The sequence below is a fragment of the Schistocerca nitens genome, chromosome 1, assembly GCF_023898315.1.
Source record: "Schistocerca nitens isolate TAMUIC-IGC-003100 chromosome 1, iqSchNite1.1, whole genome shotgun sequence".
Taxonomy (NCBI): Eukaryota; Metazoa; Arthropoda; class Insecta; order Orthoptera; family Acrididae; genus Schistocerca; species Schistocerca nitens.
The window spans coordinates 194648746-194669194 of record NC_064614.1 but is presented as its reverse complement, the minus strand read 5'-3'; the positions used below and the strand labels follow the sequence as shown (position 1 = coordinate 194669194).

General features: G+C 44.0%; 1 protein-coding gene across 3 annotated transcripts in view; it reads right to left on the bottom strand.

Annotated features, from left to right (window-relative positions):
- The window catches only part of LOC126235027 (solute carrier organic anion transporter family member 74D-like), a 215347-nt gene that overhangs the window by 66044 nt on the left and 128854 nt on the right, over positions 1-20449 (bottom strand). For all 3 annotated transcript variants that reach the window (XM_049943766.1, XM_049943779.1, XM_049943773.1), the window contains exons 8-9: positions 6654-6818; positions 3382-3577 (exon numbers count right to left, since the gene is read on the bottom strand). In XM_049943766.1, the coding sequence (XP_049799723.1) occupies positions 3382-3577; positions 6654-6818 (361 nt within the window). The remainder of the gene's footprint in view (positions 1-3381; positions 3578-6653; positions 6819-20449) is intronic.

Below are 20449 nucleotides of genomic sequence, written 5' to 3'. Positions count from 1 at the left end.
GGCGAGGTTCCAAAAGCCAAGAGATTAGGCTAATAAAACGCAAAGGGAAAATTGAGGACCAGGAAAATCCGAGAAACCGTGTCCGACAGCAGCTGGAGGTAGGCATCCAGCAAGTCGATGCGTGTCCCCGTAACACCTTGGTCAACAACTCCGCCTGCCACGGAACTGGATGCAAGAAGTTGGGAAAAGAATAGGAGCCTGGCTTGGGCGCGAAGCAAATCCGCGTTCTGGGTCGTCAACGCCTGTATCTACTCCTGCTGCTACCACTGCTTTCGGCTGGCGAATCTGTTGTTGGCAGCATTGCAGAAATTGCTGGCCCATGGTCGCCCGAAATGAATGCTAGCAAAAGGGAAACAAAAGTCCTTCGTTGCCACTTTAGAATTTGCAAAGGCGCGACAACGCCGCTACGCTACACTGTAGGTGCGGGTACTCCATGGACCGAAGATGACCATTTTCCTCGCAAGAGGAAACGAAAACTCGCCATGAGGGAAGCAGAAGGTCCGAAACCGCGCTGAGGCGTGCACAGGGATAAACTCAGCACACGGCTCTTGCGGGCGACTGGCGACTGAATGTTCTGCAGCGTCACTCGGCTCGACGCGCAGGGTAAGGTCAGTGGTGGTTGGAATCAGGGTAAACTCTGGTCCGCCCGACTCACTGCTGTCCGCCGGTCAACACTTCTGTCAGCGGGTGTGCCCTTACTACGAGTCGCATGCCCCCTCCATGACAGGTTTCCGCATTATTCCACGTGCACTTCCCAAGGAATTTCATGTGTCTCCATTGTAATGTCTGCTGACGGGGATACTAAAGTATTTTTGAGACGATCTGTGAGTCTTATGGTCCAACATTAGTACTTTTTCGTGCATTGCCCAAAGTACCTACTGATACCAAACAGACCCGAATTTTTCGACTCTGTAAGCGCAGAACAGGGAATCAGTGATCATAAGGCGGTTGCAGCATCTCTGGATATGGAAGTAAATAGGAATATAAAAAATGGGAGGAAGGTTTATCTATTTAGCAAGAGTAGTAGGAAGCAGATTTCAGACTACGTAACAGATCAAAATGAAAATTTCTGTTTCGACACTGACAATTTTGAGTGTTTATGGAAAAAGTTCAAGGCAATTGTAAAATGCGTTTTACACAGGGTACGTGCCGAGTAAAACTGTGAGGGACGGGAAAAACCCACCGTGGTTCAACAACAAAGTTAGGAAACTACTGCGAAAGCAAAGAGAGCTTCAGTGCAAATTTAAACGCAGCCAAAACCTCTCAGACAAACAGAAACTAAACGATGTCAAAGTTAGCGCAAGGAGGGCTATGCGTGAAGCGTTCAGTGAATCCGAAAGTAAAATTCTATGTACCGACTTGACAGAAAATCCTAGGATGTTCTGGTCTTACGTTAAATCAGTAAGTGGATCGAAGCAGCATATCGAGACACTCTGGGATGATAGTGGCATTGAAACAGAGGATGACACGCGTAAAGCTGAAATATTAAACACCTTTTTCCAAAGCTGTTTCACAGAGGAAGAAGCCGGCCGCGGTGGTCTCGCGGTTCTAGGCGCGCAGTCCGGAACCGTGCGACTGCTACGGTCGCAGGTTCGAATCCTGCCTCGGGCATGGATGTGTGTGATGTCCTTAGGTTAGTTAGGTTTAAGTAGTTCTAAGTTCTAGGGGACTAATGACCACAGCAGTTAAGTCCCATAGTGCTCAGAGCCATTTGAACCATTTTAACAGAGGAAGACCGCACTGCAGTTCCTTCTCTAAATCCTCGCACGAACGAAAAAATGGCTGACATCGAAATAAGTGTCCAAGGAATAGAAAAGCAACTGAAATCACTCAACAGAGGAAAGTCCACTGAACCTGACGGGATACCAATTCGATTCTATACAGAGTACGCGAAAGAACTTGCCCCCCTTCTAACAGTCGTGTACCGCAACTCTGTAGAGGAACGGAAGGTTCCAAATGATTGGAAAAGAGCACAGGTAGTTTCAGTTTTCAAGAAGTGTCGTCGAGCAGATGCGCAAAACTATAGGCCTATATCTCTGACATCGATCTGATGTAGAATTTTAGAACATGATTTTTTGCTTGCGTATCATGTCACTTCTGGAAACCGAGGATCTACTCTGTAGGAATCAACATGGATTCCAGAAACAGCGATCGTGAGAGACCCAACTTGCTTTATTTGTTCATGAGACCCAGAAAATATTAGATACGGGCTCCCAGGTAAATGCCATTTTCCTTGACTTCCGGAAGGCGTGCGATACAGTTCCGCACTGTCGCCTGATAAACAAGGTAAGAGCCTACGGAATATCAGACCAGCTGTGTGGCTGGACTGAAGAGTTTTTAGCAAACAGAACACAGCATGTTGTTCTCAATGGAGAGACGTCTACAGACGTTAAAGTAACCTCTGGCGTGCCACAGGGGAGTGTTATGGGAACATTGCTTTTCACAATACATATAAATGACCTAGTAGATAGTGTCGGAAGTTCCAAGCGGCTTTTCGCGGTGGTGCTGTAGTATACAGAGAAGTTGCAGCATTAGAAAATTGCAGCGAAATGCAGGAAGATCTGCAGTGGATAGGCACTTGGTGCAGGGAGTGGCAACTGACCCTTAACATAGCCAAATGTAATGTATTGCGAATACATAGAAAGAAGGATCCTTTATTGTATGATCATATGATAGCGGAACAAACACTGGTAGCAGTTACTTCTGTAAAATATCTGGGAGTATGCATACGGAACCATTCGAAGTCGAATGATCATATAAAATTAATTGTTGGTAAGGCTGGTGCCAGGTTGAGATTCATTGGGAGAGTCCTTAGAAAATGTAGTGCATCAACAAAGGAGGTGGCTTACAAAACACTCGTTCGACCTATACTTGAGTATTTCTCATCAGTGTGGGATTCGTACCAGGAGGGGTTGTCAGAGGAGATAGAAGATCCAAAGAAGAGCGGCGCGTTTCATCACAGTGTTATTTGGTAAGCGTGATAGCGTTACGGAGATATTTAGCAAACTCAAGTGGCAGACTCTGCAAGAGAGGCGCTCTGCATCGCGGTATAGTTTGCTGTCCAGGTTTCGAGAGGGTGCGTTTCTGGATGAGGTATCGAATATATTGCTTCTACCTACTTATACCTCCCGAGGAGATCACGAATGTAAAATTAGAGAGATTCGAGCGCGCACGGAGGCTTTCCGGCAGTTCTTTTTTCCGCGAAACATACGCGACTGGAACAGGAAAGGGAGGTAATGCAGTCGCACGTTAAGTGCCCTCCGCCACACACCGTTGGGTGGCTTGCGGAGTATAAATGCTGATGTAGATGTAAAATAGAATTGTGCCCTACTGACATAGGAGGAAAAGTTTTTGGATAGACACTTAGGAGCGGTTAGTTACGTGTTGTCGTGTCCCCAAGAGCCCTGCAGGTTGTCGGACGGGCAGCTGATGAAAGCGAGGCAGAGCTGCCCCACGACGTCGATGAGCTCGACGCCGACGTTCCAGGCGGCCAGCACGCGCGGCCGCGGCTTCCAGCGAGAGATCACCAGCGCCGACGTGATCAGTCCCAGCGCCGTGAACACCAGACCCACGGAACCTGCGGGCACCCGGCCAGGGGTTAGCTGTCTGCCATTTCTCGGCAGCTGAGAGCTGCTCGCCCATGTAATCAACCGAGCAAGGCGCACAGCCACATTATCCTTTAGCTGAACTAGCACATACCACACGAATACGGCGCGTTTTGTAGCTAGACTGTCTCGAAATCTGCGAAGGCTGTCCTGGGAATTTTGAGAGAAATAACAATTAGGACAATGAGGTAAGGAACTGTTTAATTCCTGTTGAAGCGTCTTGTCAGGATGGTTCAGGTGGTAGAACAGAACACAGCAAATGCAAAGAGACCCGGTTTCTGTTAGGTACTGGACTATCTAAAGATTTAGAATTAAGAGTGCAACAAGCGCACCTCTTTCAAATGGGTGCCTGTCAACACAAAAAGGAGAAAGTAAGTGCCTACGAGTTTATTCATTCTTCTCCAACATCCGCGATATCCTAAATATGCTCTTCCTCCAGCTCAACCGTGGCGCGGTTCACGGGACATGATCCTTATCCTTTTCACGTTCAGCGTATCAAACGTAGAATGAGACATGTGCACGTGTTGGGACCACGCATAGCGTCACGGACTGCGAATAGATTTTGTTTCAACCATCAACCCTCAGGTTTGTTAACTTACTTCTCCAGTGTTCTCATACGCCAGCTTTCCTCTTCATTTCAGCTTAATGCGGCATTATGTATCACAACGATGCGTTTGTACTAATGTCTAGGCCTTACTTCAGGTGTCACTTCAACTAAAATTTTGAGCTGCAACTCATGTCGTAATGCTCCGCTAAAAACAGTTTTACGCCAACAGTGCTTTGTTGTTGTTGTCGGGAAAAGGCTTTCTCAACACTGCTTTGACCACAGAAAATCGCTATGTACGGCCGCATGCCTGCTAGAGGGAAAAGTAAAACTGAAAAAGTTTATTTCACTTGAGCGTGCTGTGTCTGTAGCCGTGAACGAGACAATTCTGTTTGTGTGGACTTTCCAGTCTGCCAATATGCCATGAAGGATCATTCCAGGCTTCGACCGCTCGTCCATTGTCACTTGTCGGCAAGAAGGATTATCACCACTGGACGTTGATCATAGAAACGCCACGCACCACGGTCCGTCATTCGAACATTCAGCAACTGTCGTGAGACATGAAACCTTGTGAGTATGCCTCATGGCGGTCGCTCGCGGTCAGAAGAACCAGCTGATGTCCGCTTCGTAGGTTTCATAGATTGTAGGTACCGCGATGTGAATGAAACAGATCTGCATGGTACCTAATTAGAGGTAATTGGGAGGGCTATGTCCACTCAGGCAATGCGCAACCGTCTCCATACGATCGCATTGGCATTTAGGGGTCCATCAACAACGTTAGTACAGTCGCTCTGGCATCGTAATGCACGAAGAAGATGGGCAAGAGGACACCTGAAATGGAACTTAGATATGACATATCAAATTATTTTCAGCTACGAATCGAGAATATTTCTCACGCTTCATGCTCGCCGTAGAAAAGTGTGGGGGCGGTCAGGTACCAATGCTTCTCTCATACATGCATTCCCACAGAATCAGCAAGGAGTTGCGTCAGTCATGTTTTGAGCAGGTATCAGAAATGTGACGCCTCTCATCGTTATGAAAGTAATTCAATCTCTACGTAATTTCGGCATAGGATCCTCCCATTTACACTAATTGTTCAAAAGCGCCCAGACACCTATTATAGGAAATTAACATGGGTTCTGTCCTACATCCGCCTTTATGACAGCTTCAGTAGTGTTGGAGACACTTTCAATGAGGTCTCTCCACGCCTTTGGAGGAATGTCAGCCCATTCTCCGTCAAGAGCGGAATCCACACAAGGTAGAGATGTTGGACCCTGGAGTCTGGAGCGAAGTCGACTTTCTAAGTCATTCCAAAAGTGTTCTGCTGGGTTCATGTCGGGACCCTGGGTAGGCCAGTCCGTTTCAGGAATGTTTTTGTCAACGAACAAGTGGCTCACAGATGCTGCTGTATGACGAATTGTATTGTCATTTTGATATAATCAGTCATTGTCTCCGAACTATTCCTCTACTGTTCACAGTGCACAATGCTCTAAAATGTGTTCATTTACTTTCTCATTTAGCATTTTCTTAAACGAAATATGTGAACCACATACTGAACACAAAAACACCCCATACCGTACCATGATGTGTCTAAGAATGGAAACCATTTTATTGTATTCCACATTACCGAAACCTTCATGCAAAACTACAGTAGCAGTATATGTCTTCTTGTTTTTTACAAACTTGTCCTTTTTTAGCAGCCGCTGCACAAAAATATCAAGTACCTCTGTGTCTCTTAAAACCCGATTCGTGCTCTCCTAACAAAGCATCAGTTTCTGCCTCCATTCTTCAAAAACTACTTTGTGGGTATTTTTCGGCGCGCGATACTATGATTATTGTGCGATGATTTTTACAAGCAACTTAGTGTCTTCGTTATAGGTACACTTGCCACTAAAATACAGTTACAGCTGACATCTCCAAAGACAGAACGAACGTAATCACCCTTGCCAATAGAGTGTAATAAGACACTTCGGTTTGTGCAATAGTAGTAGTAGTAGTAGTAGTAGTAACAATAATAGTAGTACTAGGTTGAGCAAATGGAACGTGTGTGTGGGGGGAGGGGGGGGGGGGCAGGTGGGGACAGACTGAGAAAAGAGCAGTGAATGCTGAAAATGATAACAGTAAAGAGCTCCACTGCAATTCGCACCACAAACCAACAACAATTTAAAACCCACACTATAAATCTAAATAATTATGAACTACAAGTTTGTAAATATAGTAAGTAGTACATTAATTATTTAGTGATACACGCTGCCGAATAAAGTCCACAGTAAATATCATCCTCTCAAAATAAGCATATAAACAGTTTTAAAATGTTACTGCACACTTAGCTTGTTCACTAAATTGCACGTTATATGATAATTACAGCAAATAAATAAAGCAAATATTGATCTGCGCTATTGGCCGATAGACATTATTTCCTAATGATGTTTCGAACAGTTTCGTATGTGCTACTACGGAATTTAATTTTTTTTCGCAAGGCCAGGATAAAAGGGAGCACTTACCTGAGATTAAGCTGGCGGTAGCCGCGGACTGCCGGAACTGAGTCTCCATGTACTTCGGCATGAAGATCCAGTAGCCGATCACTCCGAACATGAAACACACGCCGCTGAAGGTGTTGAACAACAGCACGGGGTTGTGGATGAGCCGAGAAAACGCGCAACGGAAATCTGTACAAAGGCAGACAACACGTTCACACGAAAGGTGCCTGCTCTGCTCCAGCTACACTATGTGATCAAAAGTATCCGGACACCCCCCCCCCCCCCCCCAGAACATAAGTTTTTCCTGTTAGGTGCATTGTGCTGCCACCTACTGCCGGGTACCCCATATCAGCGACCTCAGTAGTCATTAGACATCGTGAGAGACCAGAGTGGGGCGCTCCGCGGAACTCACGGACTTGGGTGTCACTTGTGTCATATGTTTGTACGCAAGACTTCCACACACCTAAACATCCCTAGGTCCACTGCCACTGCCAGACTGAGATTCATTGGAAGAATCCTAAGGAAATGCAATCCGAAAACAAAGGAAGTAGGTCACAGTACGCTTGTTCGCCCACTGCTTGAGTACTGCTCAGCAGTGTGGGATCCGTACCAGATAGGGTTGATAGAAGAGATAGAGAAGATCCAACGGAGAGCAGCGCGCTTCGTTACAGGATCATTTAGTAATCGCGAAAGCGTTACGGAGATGATATATAAACTCCAATGGAAGACTCTGCAGGAGAGACGAACAGTAGCTCGGTACGGGCTTTTGTTAAAGTTTCGAGAACATACCTTCACCGAAGAGTCAAGCCGTATATTGCTCCCTCCTACGTATATCTCGCGAAGAGACCATGAGGATAAAATCAGAGAGATTAGAGCCCACACAGAAGCATACCGACAATCCTTCTTTCCACGAACAATACGAGACTGGAATAGAAGGGAGAACCGAAAGAGGTACTCAGGGTACCCTCCGCCACACACCGTCAGGTGGCTTGCGGAGTATGGATGTAGATGTAGATGTAGATCGGTAAACATTGTTATTGTTCTCTGTTCTGTTTTTCAAAGCTCGTGTCCTGGTCCGGCACAATCTTTTAATCTGCTGGGAATGTCAAAGCAGCGCATATTTCGCTGCATAGTGAAAGATTCATTCTGGAAACAATCCCATAGCTCGTGGCTAAGCCATTTCTCCTCAGTATCCTTTCTTCCTGAAGTGCAGTTTCTGCTATGTATTTAGAACTTCTGTGAAGCTTGGGAAGCACGAGAGATGTGCTGGCAGAACTGAAACACCAAGGCGGAGGTTGAGTCATGCCCGGCTAGCTCACTCGGTAAGAGGATTGCCTGCCAACGAACAGATTCCACGTTCATTTTCCAGCTGGCGCACAGATTCAATCTTCCTCAAGTTTTGTAGGAGGAGTGAGCTCTGGATATTTTGAACTGCATTCTCTGCTGAGTGTAAGTGCATCCAAACCAGCTTCTAAGTGGGGATATAAGAAGAGGGGAAATGTCAGACGTGCATTTTTCCGCAAAACGCGTTTTAAATGCTGCTATTGTGTTCTCAGTACCTTGTTACATGTTCCTAGACTTGCTCTAAGTGTCAAAGTTGGACAAAATGTTTTAAACATTCATTATTATAATGGCGGACGATCTTCGTGCCAAGTAGTGCTTTCCTTGGGAGTTGGAAGCGCCATGCGTCTCAGGGTCCTCCATTTATTTGATGCACAATTTGTTTGGTAAGCATAAACCATGTAAGCTTTTGTTTTTATCATTATAATATGTTTATAGTTGTTGTTGTTGTTGTTGTGGTCTTCAGTCCTGAGACTGGTTTGATGCAGCTCTCCATGCTACTCTATCCTGTGCAAGCTTCTTCATCTCCCAGAACTTACTGCAGCCTAGATCCTTCTGAATCTGCTTAGTGTATTCATCACTTGGTCTCCCTCTACGATTTTTACCCTCCACGCTGCCCTCCAATACTAAATTGGTGATCACTCGATGTCTCAGAACATGTCCTACCAACCGATCCCTTCTTCTAGTCAAGTTGTGCCACAAGCTCCTCTTCTCCCCAATTCTATTGAATACCTTCTCATTAGTTATGTAATCTACCCATCTAATCTTCAGCATTCTTCTGTAGCACCACATTTAAAAAGCCTCTATTCTCTTCTTGTCTAAACTATTTATCGTCCACGTTTCACTTCCATACAAATACTTTCAGAAACGACTCCCTGACATTTACATATACACTCGATGTTATCAAATTTTTCTTCTTCAGAAACGCTTTCCTTACCATTGCCAGTCTACATTTTATATATTCTCTACTTCGACCATCATCAGTTATTTTGCTCCCCAAATAGCAAAACTCCTTTACTACTTTAAGTGTCTCATTTCCTAATCTAATTCCCGCAGCATCACCCGACTTAATTCGAGTACATTCCATTATCCTCGTTTTGCTTTTGTTGATGTTCATCTTATATCCTCCTTTCAAGACACTGTCCATTCCGTTCAGCTGCTCTTCCAAGTCCTTTGCCGTCTCTGACAGAATTACAATGTCATCGGCGAACCTCAAAGTTTTTATTTCTTCTCCATGGATTTTAATACCTATTCCGAACTTTTCTTTTCTTTCCTTTATTGCTTGCTCAATATACAGATTGAATAACATCGGGGAGAGGCTACAACCCTGTCTCACTCCCTTCCCAACCACAGCTCCCCTTTCATGTCCCTCGACTCTTATAACTGCCATCTGGTTTCTGTACAAATTGTAAATAGCCTTTCGCTCCCTGTATTTTACCTCTGCCACCTTCAGAATTTGAATGAGAGTATTCCAATCAACATTGTCAAAAGCATTCTCTAAGTCTACAAATGCTAGAAACATAGGTTTGCCTTTCCTTAATCTGTCTTCTAAGATACATCGTAGGGTCAGTATTGCCTCACGTGTTCCAACATTTCTACGGAATCCAAACTGATCTTCCCCGAGGTCGGCTTCTATCATTTTTTCCATTCGTCTGTAAAGAATTCGGGTTAGTATTTTTCAGCTGTGACTTATGAAACTTATAGTTAGGTAATTTTCACATTTGTCAACACCTGCTTTCTTTGGGATTGGAATTATTATATTCTTCTTGAAGTCTGTGGGTATTTTGCCTGTCTCATACATCTTGCTCACCAGATGGAAGAGTTTTGTCAGGACTGGCTCTCCCAAGGCTGTCAGTAGTTCTAATGGAATGTTGTCTACTCCGGGGGCCTTGTTTCGACTCAGGTCTTTCAGTGCTCTGTCAAACGCTTCACGCAGTACCATATCTCCCATTTCATCTTCACCTACATCCTCTTCCATTTCCATAATATTGTCCTCAGGTACATCGCCCTTGTATAGACCCTCTATATACTCCTTACACCTTTCTGCTTTCCCTTCTTTGCTTAGAACTGGGTTTTCATCAAAGCTCTTGATATTTATGCAAGTGGTTCTCCTTTCTCCAAAGGTCTCTTTAATTTTCCTGTAGGCAGTATCTATCTTACCCCTAGTGAGATAAGCCTCTACATCCTTACATTTGTCCTCTAGCCATCCCTGCTTAGCCATTTTGCGCATCCTGTCGATATCATTTTTGAGACGTTTGTATTCCTTTTTGCCTGCTTCATTTACCGCATTTTTAAATTTTCTCATTTCATCAATTAAATTCAATATTTCTTCTCTTACCCAAGGGATTCTACAAGCCCTCGTCTTTTTACCTATTTCATCCCCCAAAGCTACCCATTCTTCTTCTACTGTATTTCTTTCCCCCATTCCTGTCAATCGTTCCCTAATGCTCTCCCTGAAGCTCTCTACAATCTGTGGTTCTTTCAGTTTATCCAGGTCCCATCTCCTTAAATTCCCACCTTTTTGCAGTTTCTTCAGTTTTAATCTTCAGTTCATAACCAATAGCTTGTGGTCAGATTCCTTATGAAGAAGATGTTTTTATTAACTTTGAAACCAAGGTGAATTGGTTTTAATGAACCTCTCATTTTGCAACTGACAGGCTCTTCATTGTTTCTACAAGAATGTTTCATATACGATTGCAGCTCCAGCCATGTACAAAATTTTAAAAGCTTCATTTTTCGGACTAATTGTTAGCACCAGTCATTTCCCTGGTTTGATGCCTATAACATTCTTAATAAATTATTTATTTTCTAATGAGTCTAATTTTTGGCAGTGATAAGATGAGCAGGAAAATTATGTGGTATCTACATCCACATACGTTCTCCACAAGCCACCATATGGCGTATGGGCGACGGTGTCGTGTACCACTTCTAGGCTTTCGCTTTCCTAATCTACGTTGACGGCGGTAGAATCGTTCTACAGTCAGCTGCAAAAGCCTGTTATCTAAATTTTCTCCTGTGAGTGGGATGTGGGCAGAACGGAGGAGATGGTTCTCTCATGTCGCGTCCGAGTCATAAATACAATCAACGAAGTCAGCTCTTATTGTAGTGTTCCTGATTACAATCGGTTCCTCAAGGAAATATAAAACTTAACCTAGCGCCAGTCTCATGGGGAACAGCGGTGTGTGGCGGAAGGTAAAGATATTCAAAGGGAAAGAGATCTCCAGGGCGAATGCGGAGTGGTAGGGAGACAGACGGCCTATTACCACATGCTCTGTAAAATACTTAAGAGCGTGTGTCACAAGTGTGTCCATGCAGGCGCGTGCCGCGCCGGAAGTAGTCACATGGGCTCTCTCCCACGCCTCCTGGTTGCTTACTGGAAGACAGTTTACCTATGATATGAACGGGCTCTCTACGAGTAAGATTTTGGGCCTTCAGTTCAGGAATTACGTCTCGACATATGTACTCTGTTAGGACAACAGAGCACGGAATGTAAAATGACAGAAAAGTAACAACTTCTGTTGATTCACGTTCAGACTGACAACCAGGGCTTTGCACTTCATGTCGTATTTGAATGATATAATCTTTATCTTGTGGTGCTGCAGTTCTTCTTCTTACGTCCGTGCTTGCTATGAAAATAGGTCGAGGAATCCCGCCCTATGCAAGACACATTATCAGTTTTATTTTGCCCAGACATGTTTTAGCAGTTTTTGTGTTAACTTCAGTGGGTTATTTTTTTTTTATTTTACTGTAAAATTGTTGTTTCATACTAACATTTAGCGAAACTTTTGGTACATAATATTTAAAATTGTGAATGAATAATTGTTGTAATACATTATACATCATTTGTTCATAGTTCACCGTTGAGATATGTATTAACCACCTGATGCAATGTGTGTTGTTTATAACATTATGTGTAAAGTTTTAGTTATAGCTTAATTGACTCAAGAGTGGATGTATGCATTAGTTTACATACCTTACATGTTGCTGTTGGACATTTATGTTGGTAGCTTAGTCTGCTACACAATCTACAACTTCTCATCAGCAAGCAGCAAAACGTAATTTTTATTTTTCTGTTTATTATGCATTTACAAACGGAAATAAGTATATATCACGTTTTTTGTGTGTAACTTACGACTTTGATGTTGTATTGCTTTCTCATAGGTTGTTGGCGAAGTGAATAGACTGATTTCGTGACCGATGGTCGCTTGACACTGATTTTTCTCCGATTTTTCAAAACATTGGCAGTGTTTTTGCCCCCATTGCGTGTTGTTGTGGCTGTGCAGTATTTATTTGTTTCGTGCCGTGTTTGTCTGGGTGAGGCGCGCGAGTTTGAAGTGTATTTGGCGTTTCTGGTGTTTGGTTAGTGCGAGTGTGTGTGTGTGTGTGCGTGTGCGTGTGCGTGTATGTGTGTGTGTGTGTGTGTTCGGGACTGGTGCAGAGAGAGAGAGAGAGAGATTTTTTTCCCATGAGTAGTTTTGGTGTGGGTGTTATTTGTATAGTTCTTCAGTTGTGGCAAAGAGGGTTTTATTGCACAGTGATGTGTATTCATTTAGTAATTTCTTTCCTTGGGCTATTGATTTTTGGATGTGATAGTTTTCTTGTATAGTTAATTTTTGGTATAATCTGCTACTAGTTTTAAGGGCGTGTAGTCAGTTTCAATGTTTGTTGGGTGGTGATTGTGCGCTGTCAGATGATCTGCGAATATTGAGTGTGAGCTATTGCTTTTCAGTGCTCTGAGATGTTCTGTATACATATCTCAACTATGAACAAATGATGTATAATATTTTACAACAATTATTCATTCACAATCGTAAATAATATGTACCAAAAGTTTCGCTAAATGTTAATATGTAACAACAATTTTACAGTAGAATAAAAAATAACCCACTGAATACAGCGCAAAAAGTGCTGAAACACGTCTGGGTAAAACAAAACGGAAAAGGTGTCTTGCATGAGTTGGAATTCCTCGTCCTATTACGATATAATCTTTCCTACACTTTGTCTGTCTCATCATGTTCAGCGCATAACTCTTTTGAATAATTGTTACTTGAACGACGTGTTTGGTACCAAGAGTTGTCCCTGTAAAAGATGATTTTATATGAAGGTGTAATACACACATCAACAAAAGTGTTGCGCCACCCCGACACATCGTGCATGTGCGTTGCTGTTGAGACCCTGTACCGACCGGACGGTCACCCCTGACGTTGTTTGCAAACATACACACAGTTGTCAAGCGCTGCCTACGGGTAGAAGGCTGTACTCGAGTGGATTGAGCGTTTCTGTTAAAAGTAAAGCACCATTAGAGACGCATCAGTAGAATGAACATCCATCAGGCCACGTAGGACAATGATGACCAATCATCGGTTACTCATAATCACGTTACGCGCAGAAGTCTTGTCAACCAGGGAAGTTACTCGATGTGTGCATCGGAGTCAAAGTGATGTGTGGACATGGAGTCGGTTCTAGTAGACTGGTAGCGTTGAGGACTTGCACCGCACAGGCCGCCCACGTACGAAAGGTACTCAGGGTGATCTACGACTTTTGAGTCGAAGTAACCGTGACCTGAGTGCTACAGAACTGAATTCGGCATTCTAAGAGGCTATAGGACGTCACGTATCGCATCAAACTGTCAAATGACGATTGCATGATGCGGAAGAAACTAGGATCAGTTTGTACCGTGATAATCACAATGTGTTTGGAGACAACCCGGTAAAGTCGAACGGCTCCAAGACTGTGTCCCACATGCCGAACAATGTAGTGATGTTCTCAGACAGCAATACATTATTAAATAAAGCCACAGCACATCTGTTTTGCTTGTCGAGGGCAAGCTCACTGCTCTACGGTACGGGAACGAGATTCTGCAACCAATTGCGTCGTCAAAATTTTTGTGTCAATTTCATCTTGAGGAATGATTACCCACTCTCTCATCGTGCTGTTCTCGTGAACACGTAGGATCACCAGAATGGAGTGGCCTGCCTCTTATAGGGGCATGAGCCCAACCGAACATGTGTGGGACCGTTTAAAAGGAACTGTTTATTTGGTGATCGGGACACACTGCAAATGCCTGAGAGTCAATTTTTCTGTGCCATGAAATAAACGGTTGACGCAAAACTTTTGTTAATGTACTTAGTTAATGAAATTACCTGCTGAAGGAAGATTTGCAAGCTGTGATACGTGGATGGAACTGTTGCTGCACGAACTATAAACTGTGTGATCAAAAGTATCCGGACACCTGTCTGAAAATAATTTGTATGTTCGTGGCGCACTCCATCGGTAATGTTGGAATTCGGTATGGTGTTGGCCCAACCTTAGCATTGATGACAGCTTCCACTCTCGCAGGCATACGTTCAATCATGTGCTGGAAGGTTTCTTGGAGAATGCCACCCCTTTCTTCACAGAGTGCTGCACTGAGGCCTGTCACGAAGTCGGCGTTCCAAAACATCCCAAAGATGTTCTGTAGGATTTAGGTCGCGAGTATGTGCAGGCCAGTCCATTATAGGGATGTTATTGTCGTGTAACCACTCCGCCACAGGCCGTGTATTATGAACAGGTGCTCGATCGTGTTGAAAGATGCAATCGCCATCCCAGAATTACTCTTCAACAGTGGGAAGCAAGAAGGTGCTTAAAAGATCAATGTAGGCCTGAACTGTGGCAGTCCCACGCAAAACAATAAGGGGTGCAAGCCTCCTCCATGAAAAACACGACCGCACCATAACACCACCGCCTTCGCATTTTACTGTTGCCACTACATACGCTGGCAGATGACGTTCACGGGGCATTCGCCATACCCACACCCTGCCATCGGATCGCCACATTGTGTACCTTGATTCGTTACTCCACACAAAGTTTTTCCACTGTTCAATCGTCTAATGTTTACGCTCCTTACACCAAGCGAGGCGTCGTTTGGCATTTACAGGCGTGATGTGTGGCTTATGAGCAGCCGTTCGACCATGAAACCCATGTTTTCTCACTTCCCGCCTAACTGTCATAGAACTTGCAGTAGATCCTGATGCAGTTTGGAATTCCTGTGTGATGGTCTGGATAGACGTGCGTCTGTTACACATTACGACCCTCTTCAACCGTCGGCGGTCTCTGTCAGTCAACAGACGAGGCCTGCCTGTACGTTTTTGTGCTGTACGTCTCCCTTCACGTTTCCACTTCACTAATCACACACCTGGGGTATACCTTGCGACGCACCAGCCTCCCCACTGCCGCTACTCTCCGAGGCAGCAGCCTGAAGACGGCTGATCGTGGCCATCAACACGCTCAGCTGTTCGCGAACAGTGGCCAGCTCCTCCTGCGTCCGTACACAGCAGTCACACATCCTATCCATCCTAAGGAATCAATTTACTGTAGAGATTTAATCAACTTTTAACTAGACTGCTAATTCACTGAAGGCGGCTGATTGTTGACTAAACTGTGATTGCTACCCACTTCTTGTAGAAAACAATGAAAATAGCACTACCTGTCTCTGTACTGTATTGAAAACAAACACTAGCACTACTGGCGCTATGGTTGACTCTCTCTCTGACTGTATTCAAAACAAACACGAAATCTATGGAACACTATTACTAGCACCCGACAATTAAAGCTTCCTAAAAGCAAAAACACACGGAAGTGACAAGTAAGAAAAATACAGTTAATACTTAAATTAAGGTAGCTCGCTGCACAGCAGACGTGAAGCAGACGGCAGTTACGACGACACTGACACTACTGGTTACCTCAGTCAGTATGAGCATTTGACTTAGAAGGCCAGGTTCCGGGTTCGTATCCTGATTTGGCACACACTTTTAACCTGCTAGAAAGTTTCAAAATAGTGCATACTTCGCTCCAGGGTGAAAGATGAATTTGGATACTGTTTATTTTGGCACAAGAAATGCAAAACTCTGTCGTTATGGCTTCAGATGGGCCAGTCGGTTCCGACCGACCGCCGTGTCGCGCTCCTGTCGATGGCGTCATTGGGATGCGGTAAGGACTGGCATAGGGTCGTCATACAACTCTCTTCGTACAGGTATTGAATTTGTCATGAAAGTAGTAGACGCATTTAAGCAATCATGGGGGATTTACATAGTTCCTTTCATAACACGAGTAACAAAATAAGCTCACTGTCCTGTTGTTATTGTAATGTTAGTACTTTGTCGAACCTCCGTTAATCCTAGTTATCTGAAAAATAATCTTCGGCACTGATTTTATTTGGGTTTGTAATTCTTGCCCACTCTTTTCGTATCGCACTTTTCATCTTATATACGGCCTCGAATTGCCTTCCATTGCGAAAAACACACCTTGCAAGTATCCCACAAAGGTTTTCGATGGTATTCAAATTCGGGCTACGTGCACCTACGGGCTACATAGATATATTCATCTTCAAAACACTTCTTGATTGTAGCAGAAACACGCACAGATGCATTACCTTGTTGGAACATTAGACTTGCGCCCCCTATGACCACATAAATGCTAAGCAATTCTGTCTCTAGGATCTCAGTATACATGTTAGAGTTCATTCTGTTGTTCAGCCAACCAATGTGTAATGTAATTTATCTTTAGCTGAGAAGTTGAACACTTCCACCACCAAAATTTCTGTTCATTCTTCCCTGCTGCTCCATTCTCAGTACATGCCAATAATATTGAAATTCGTATGGCCCATCTAAATTAAACTTGTTCTCCTCACAGAACATAACTTTAACCCATTTTGAAGTCTATGACATACGTTTTTCAGCCAACTCCAAACTTTCTTATTTTGGGTGTTAGAGTAGGTTTCTGCACTCGTTTCTCGAGTGATAGATGTTCGTCATTCGACAAAATTTTTCGTACATGTCTGACAGTTACTGGTAACTGTAAATCAGCAACAAGTGAAGAATAACGGTTTGCGACTCTTGCTTTGCCCAAAAGTAGCCGTTTCGATGTCTCTGATAATTTTGTTTTGCCGATATTTTTCCATGCTGTCCATATCGTGCGCCCACTGTAATGAAATTATAAACCACTGTACTTGAACGGTTAAACGTCTTGGCAGTTTTACGATCAAGAAGTCTCATTTCCTTCTACGCACCTATTTTTGCTTTTCCATCACATGATAACTGTCTTCCCCGTGGTATTATCACAATCGTCGTTTATATGCACAATACTCACTGTCATTAATGGCGTCTGTTTCCTATCTGCAGTAACCCAATAGAAAGCCGACCACTGTTGTAGCGAGTTCCACCCTCTACCACCTGAATCGTTGATACCTGTACTACTGACATCAAAAGCAGCACCATGTGACTGCATTTGTTAGTACACTAGATCTCATACTACTGTATACAAGGTGTAAACGGTATAAGGCGCCAAAATTATACAGATGGCACATCTCGCAATGCTTGACAAAAAAGTCTAGTAACATGTTTGCGTATTTCCTACGGTTGTCCCAGAAAAATACAGTTCGTCTCAGGATAATTGTTTTGGAAAAGTAGATACTTGGCCGTGCACGTACGTAAGCAATAGGTTTGTTATTGCCCGCTGCGCGTACTGACATCGCGAGCGTAAATCGTAAACACATAGGCGACTGCGGCCTGAGTGGCTGCGTCATTGTAATACACCAGGGCTTAACAACTGGCCGGTTTTGAGCGCGAGTACTCGCGTCTGCTCAGGCACATGCTCGCGAGCAGGTGCAAGGTCGCGGAGTAGGGAGGGAGGGGAGGGAGGGGAAATGCGTGCGCACGTTTGAATGTGATCTCGCGTTCTTAGCAGATTTAACTAGCCATCTGAATGCTTTGAACATTTTACTACAAGGTAAAGATCTGCTAATTACTCATTTCATAGATCGAATACGAGCTTTTAAAATGAAATTGACGCTTTGGGTGAGTCAGCTGGAAACAGGAAACCTAGCTCATTTTCCTAAATTATCATCCATGCAAGATGTTCACAAAGACTGTGAACGTTATTCACATAGTTTACTTGATCGGCGCTTTCAAGATCTGACAGCACTAGACAGTGATTTTGATCTGTTCTCTCCATATTCAGCGAATATTTAAGAGATTCGTCCTGAGCTGCAGCAAGAAATTATTGACCTGCAGTGTGACAGAGAATTCGGAGACAAATTTCAGAACAAGAAAAACATTTTGGAATTCTACAGACACTTCCCTCAGGATAGATTTCCTCGTTTGCACAAACTGGCGGCTACAATAATATCAATGTTCGGTTCCACGTGTGTTTGTGAACAACTGTTCTCTGCAATGAAATGTAACAAGACTCGCCTGAGAAACGCATTGTCTGATCGAAATTTAAACTGCACGCTGCACCTAAAATGCACAAGAACAATTAATCCGAACATAGATGCAATTGTAAAGGGCAAAAAGTACAAGATAACCGGGAATCCCACACTTCAGTGACACCTTTTATTGTGTAAGTTCACAAATTAATGCGAATGTAGAGGCATGCACTAAGCTAATAAAATTATGTGGCATGTGTACGTTCTCCTTTATTTGTTTCATTTGTCGCAGTAATAATTCGTGAGTGATATCCCTGCAGGTGGCCGCGGATTTACATTGACTGGCGGCAGCTGTTGTGTGCCCCACGTGACTTTCCCCACTCTCCGCTCTGGTCCGGTAGTGGGGGTAGCGTGCTCGCGCTGCTCCGTGCTCGCGCCTTGCTGCTCACAGCTTGCTCCGCGAGCACGTATGTTGTGAAGCCCTGTAATACACCGAGCGACGACAGTTGGCGAGTAACCTGTGCAGACGTTATTGCAACTCTGTTAACTGTTAGGATGGAAAGGAGATTTACTATAGCTGAACTATGCGATATGCATTTAATTTATGGCGAGGCAAAAGGTGTTGCGAGGGCAGCTGTACGAATTTATCGAGGAGGCTTCCCACAACGACGACTTCCTGCACGAAAGACATTTGCTGCTGTGCACCAAAGGTTTGTGTTATTGTAATTCTCTACTTGTATGCGATTATTACGCATTTACATCTTAATAAAGTACAGTAGTTATCTGCACCTTTGTACATTTTCGTTCGTATGCGAAACGTATCTTCTGTTCTCATATGCTTTCCGTTTTTGGTATATCATGAGAGAATACAACTGACGAGTACGTATTTAATTTCCTTAGATTGATAGATACTGGCTCTTTACTGCCCCGCGCAGAGGGCAGAGGCTCACAACGCGCCGATCGTACATTGGAAGCTGAGGAAAGAATTTTGGACCGCATCCAGGAGGATCCTTCTCAGAGTACTAGAAGCATCGCCCGCCACGTGGGTGTATCGCACTCTGTCGTTCATCGCACCTTGGAAGAGGAGCGTCTGCGGCCTTACCACATTCAACGCGTACAAGCATTGGAAGAACAAGATTTCCCTCCACGAAGTGAATTCTCAGAGTGGTTTTTGTTACACAGTGTGCAGCATGATTTTGTCAACGAAATACTCGTCACAGGGGAAGCGTGTTTCACTCGCGACGCAATAACTTGTAACAACAACAACGCTGTACTATTGTACATATAAATATTTTTTTTTTCCTCTTCTGAAATTTCGGTAAATTAGTGTAATAGATGTTCTGATTTCATTTCTTTTTTGTTTCATGCCATTATGTTAAAGAAACTGTAAACGATTTTCGATGTGAATATTAATGTTTATGTCAAATTTCAATCAATATTATAACAGAATTGAAATTTAAGAAACGTTGAAACTATTGTAAGATGTTAAAGTTGTAATTGTGCGTCTGGTCCATACGTAGGCAATATATTAGGATATGTAGAATGCAAAACCTCGGGTGAATACCCTGTCTGTAAGGGAGCGGTAAAAGGTGGATGGCAGGCGAGCGCGGGAAAATGCACACTGGCGCTGCACGGCATAACGGGCTCAGCAGTAGTAGTCGGAGTAGGGCATTAATCTGAGCAACACGTTTTGGATCGAGAAGGCTCTCCTGGAAAACGTGAATTCCTTGAGCCTCGGATGTGCCGTTTCCGACGCCTATACAGCATGGCAATATTCCGTAGGCACTAAACGGAAAAGTATTGCGACGCTAAGAAGAAGCAAAGTGCCGATACATCAAGAACCATTGCTGTGATTGTATGTGTGCTCTGTGCCTCGCCATCTCGCCGCCTGCCCACCGCCGCATCGATACGAACAGGTTGAAACTTTTAGTACTGTATTCGTGTGGACCAGTGTTATTTTTGTTCCATACTGTTCAATAACAACTTAACTTTTACCAGAACTGTCCTATCATTTAATTATCCTCACAACTAACCTAGACAGGGTCCTTTCCACATGTTGTGCAATCCGAGTGTCCCGAGCCGGCCGAAGTGGCCGTGCGGTTAAAGGCGCTGCAGTCTGGAACCGCAAGACCGCTACGGTCGCAGGTTCGAATCCTGCCTCGGGCATGGATGTTTGTGATGTCCTTAGGTTAGTTAGGTTTAACTAGTTCTAAGTTCTAGGGGACTAATGACCTCAGCAGTTGAGTCCCATAGTGCTCAGAGCCATTTTTGAACCGAGTGTTCCGAGATGAAGAAT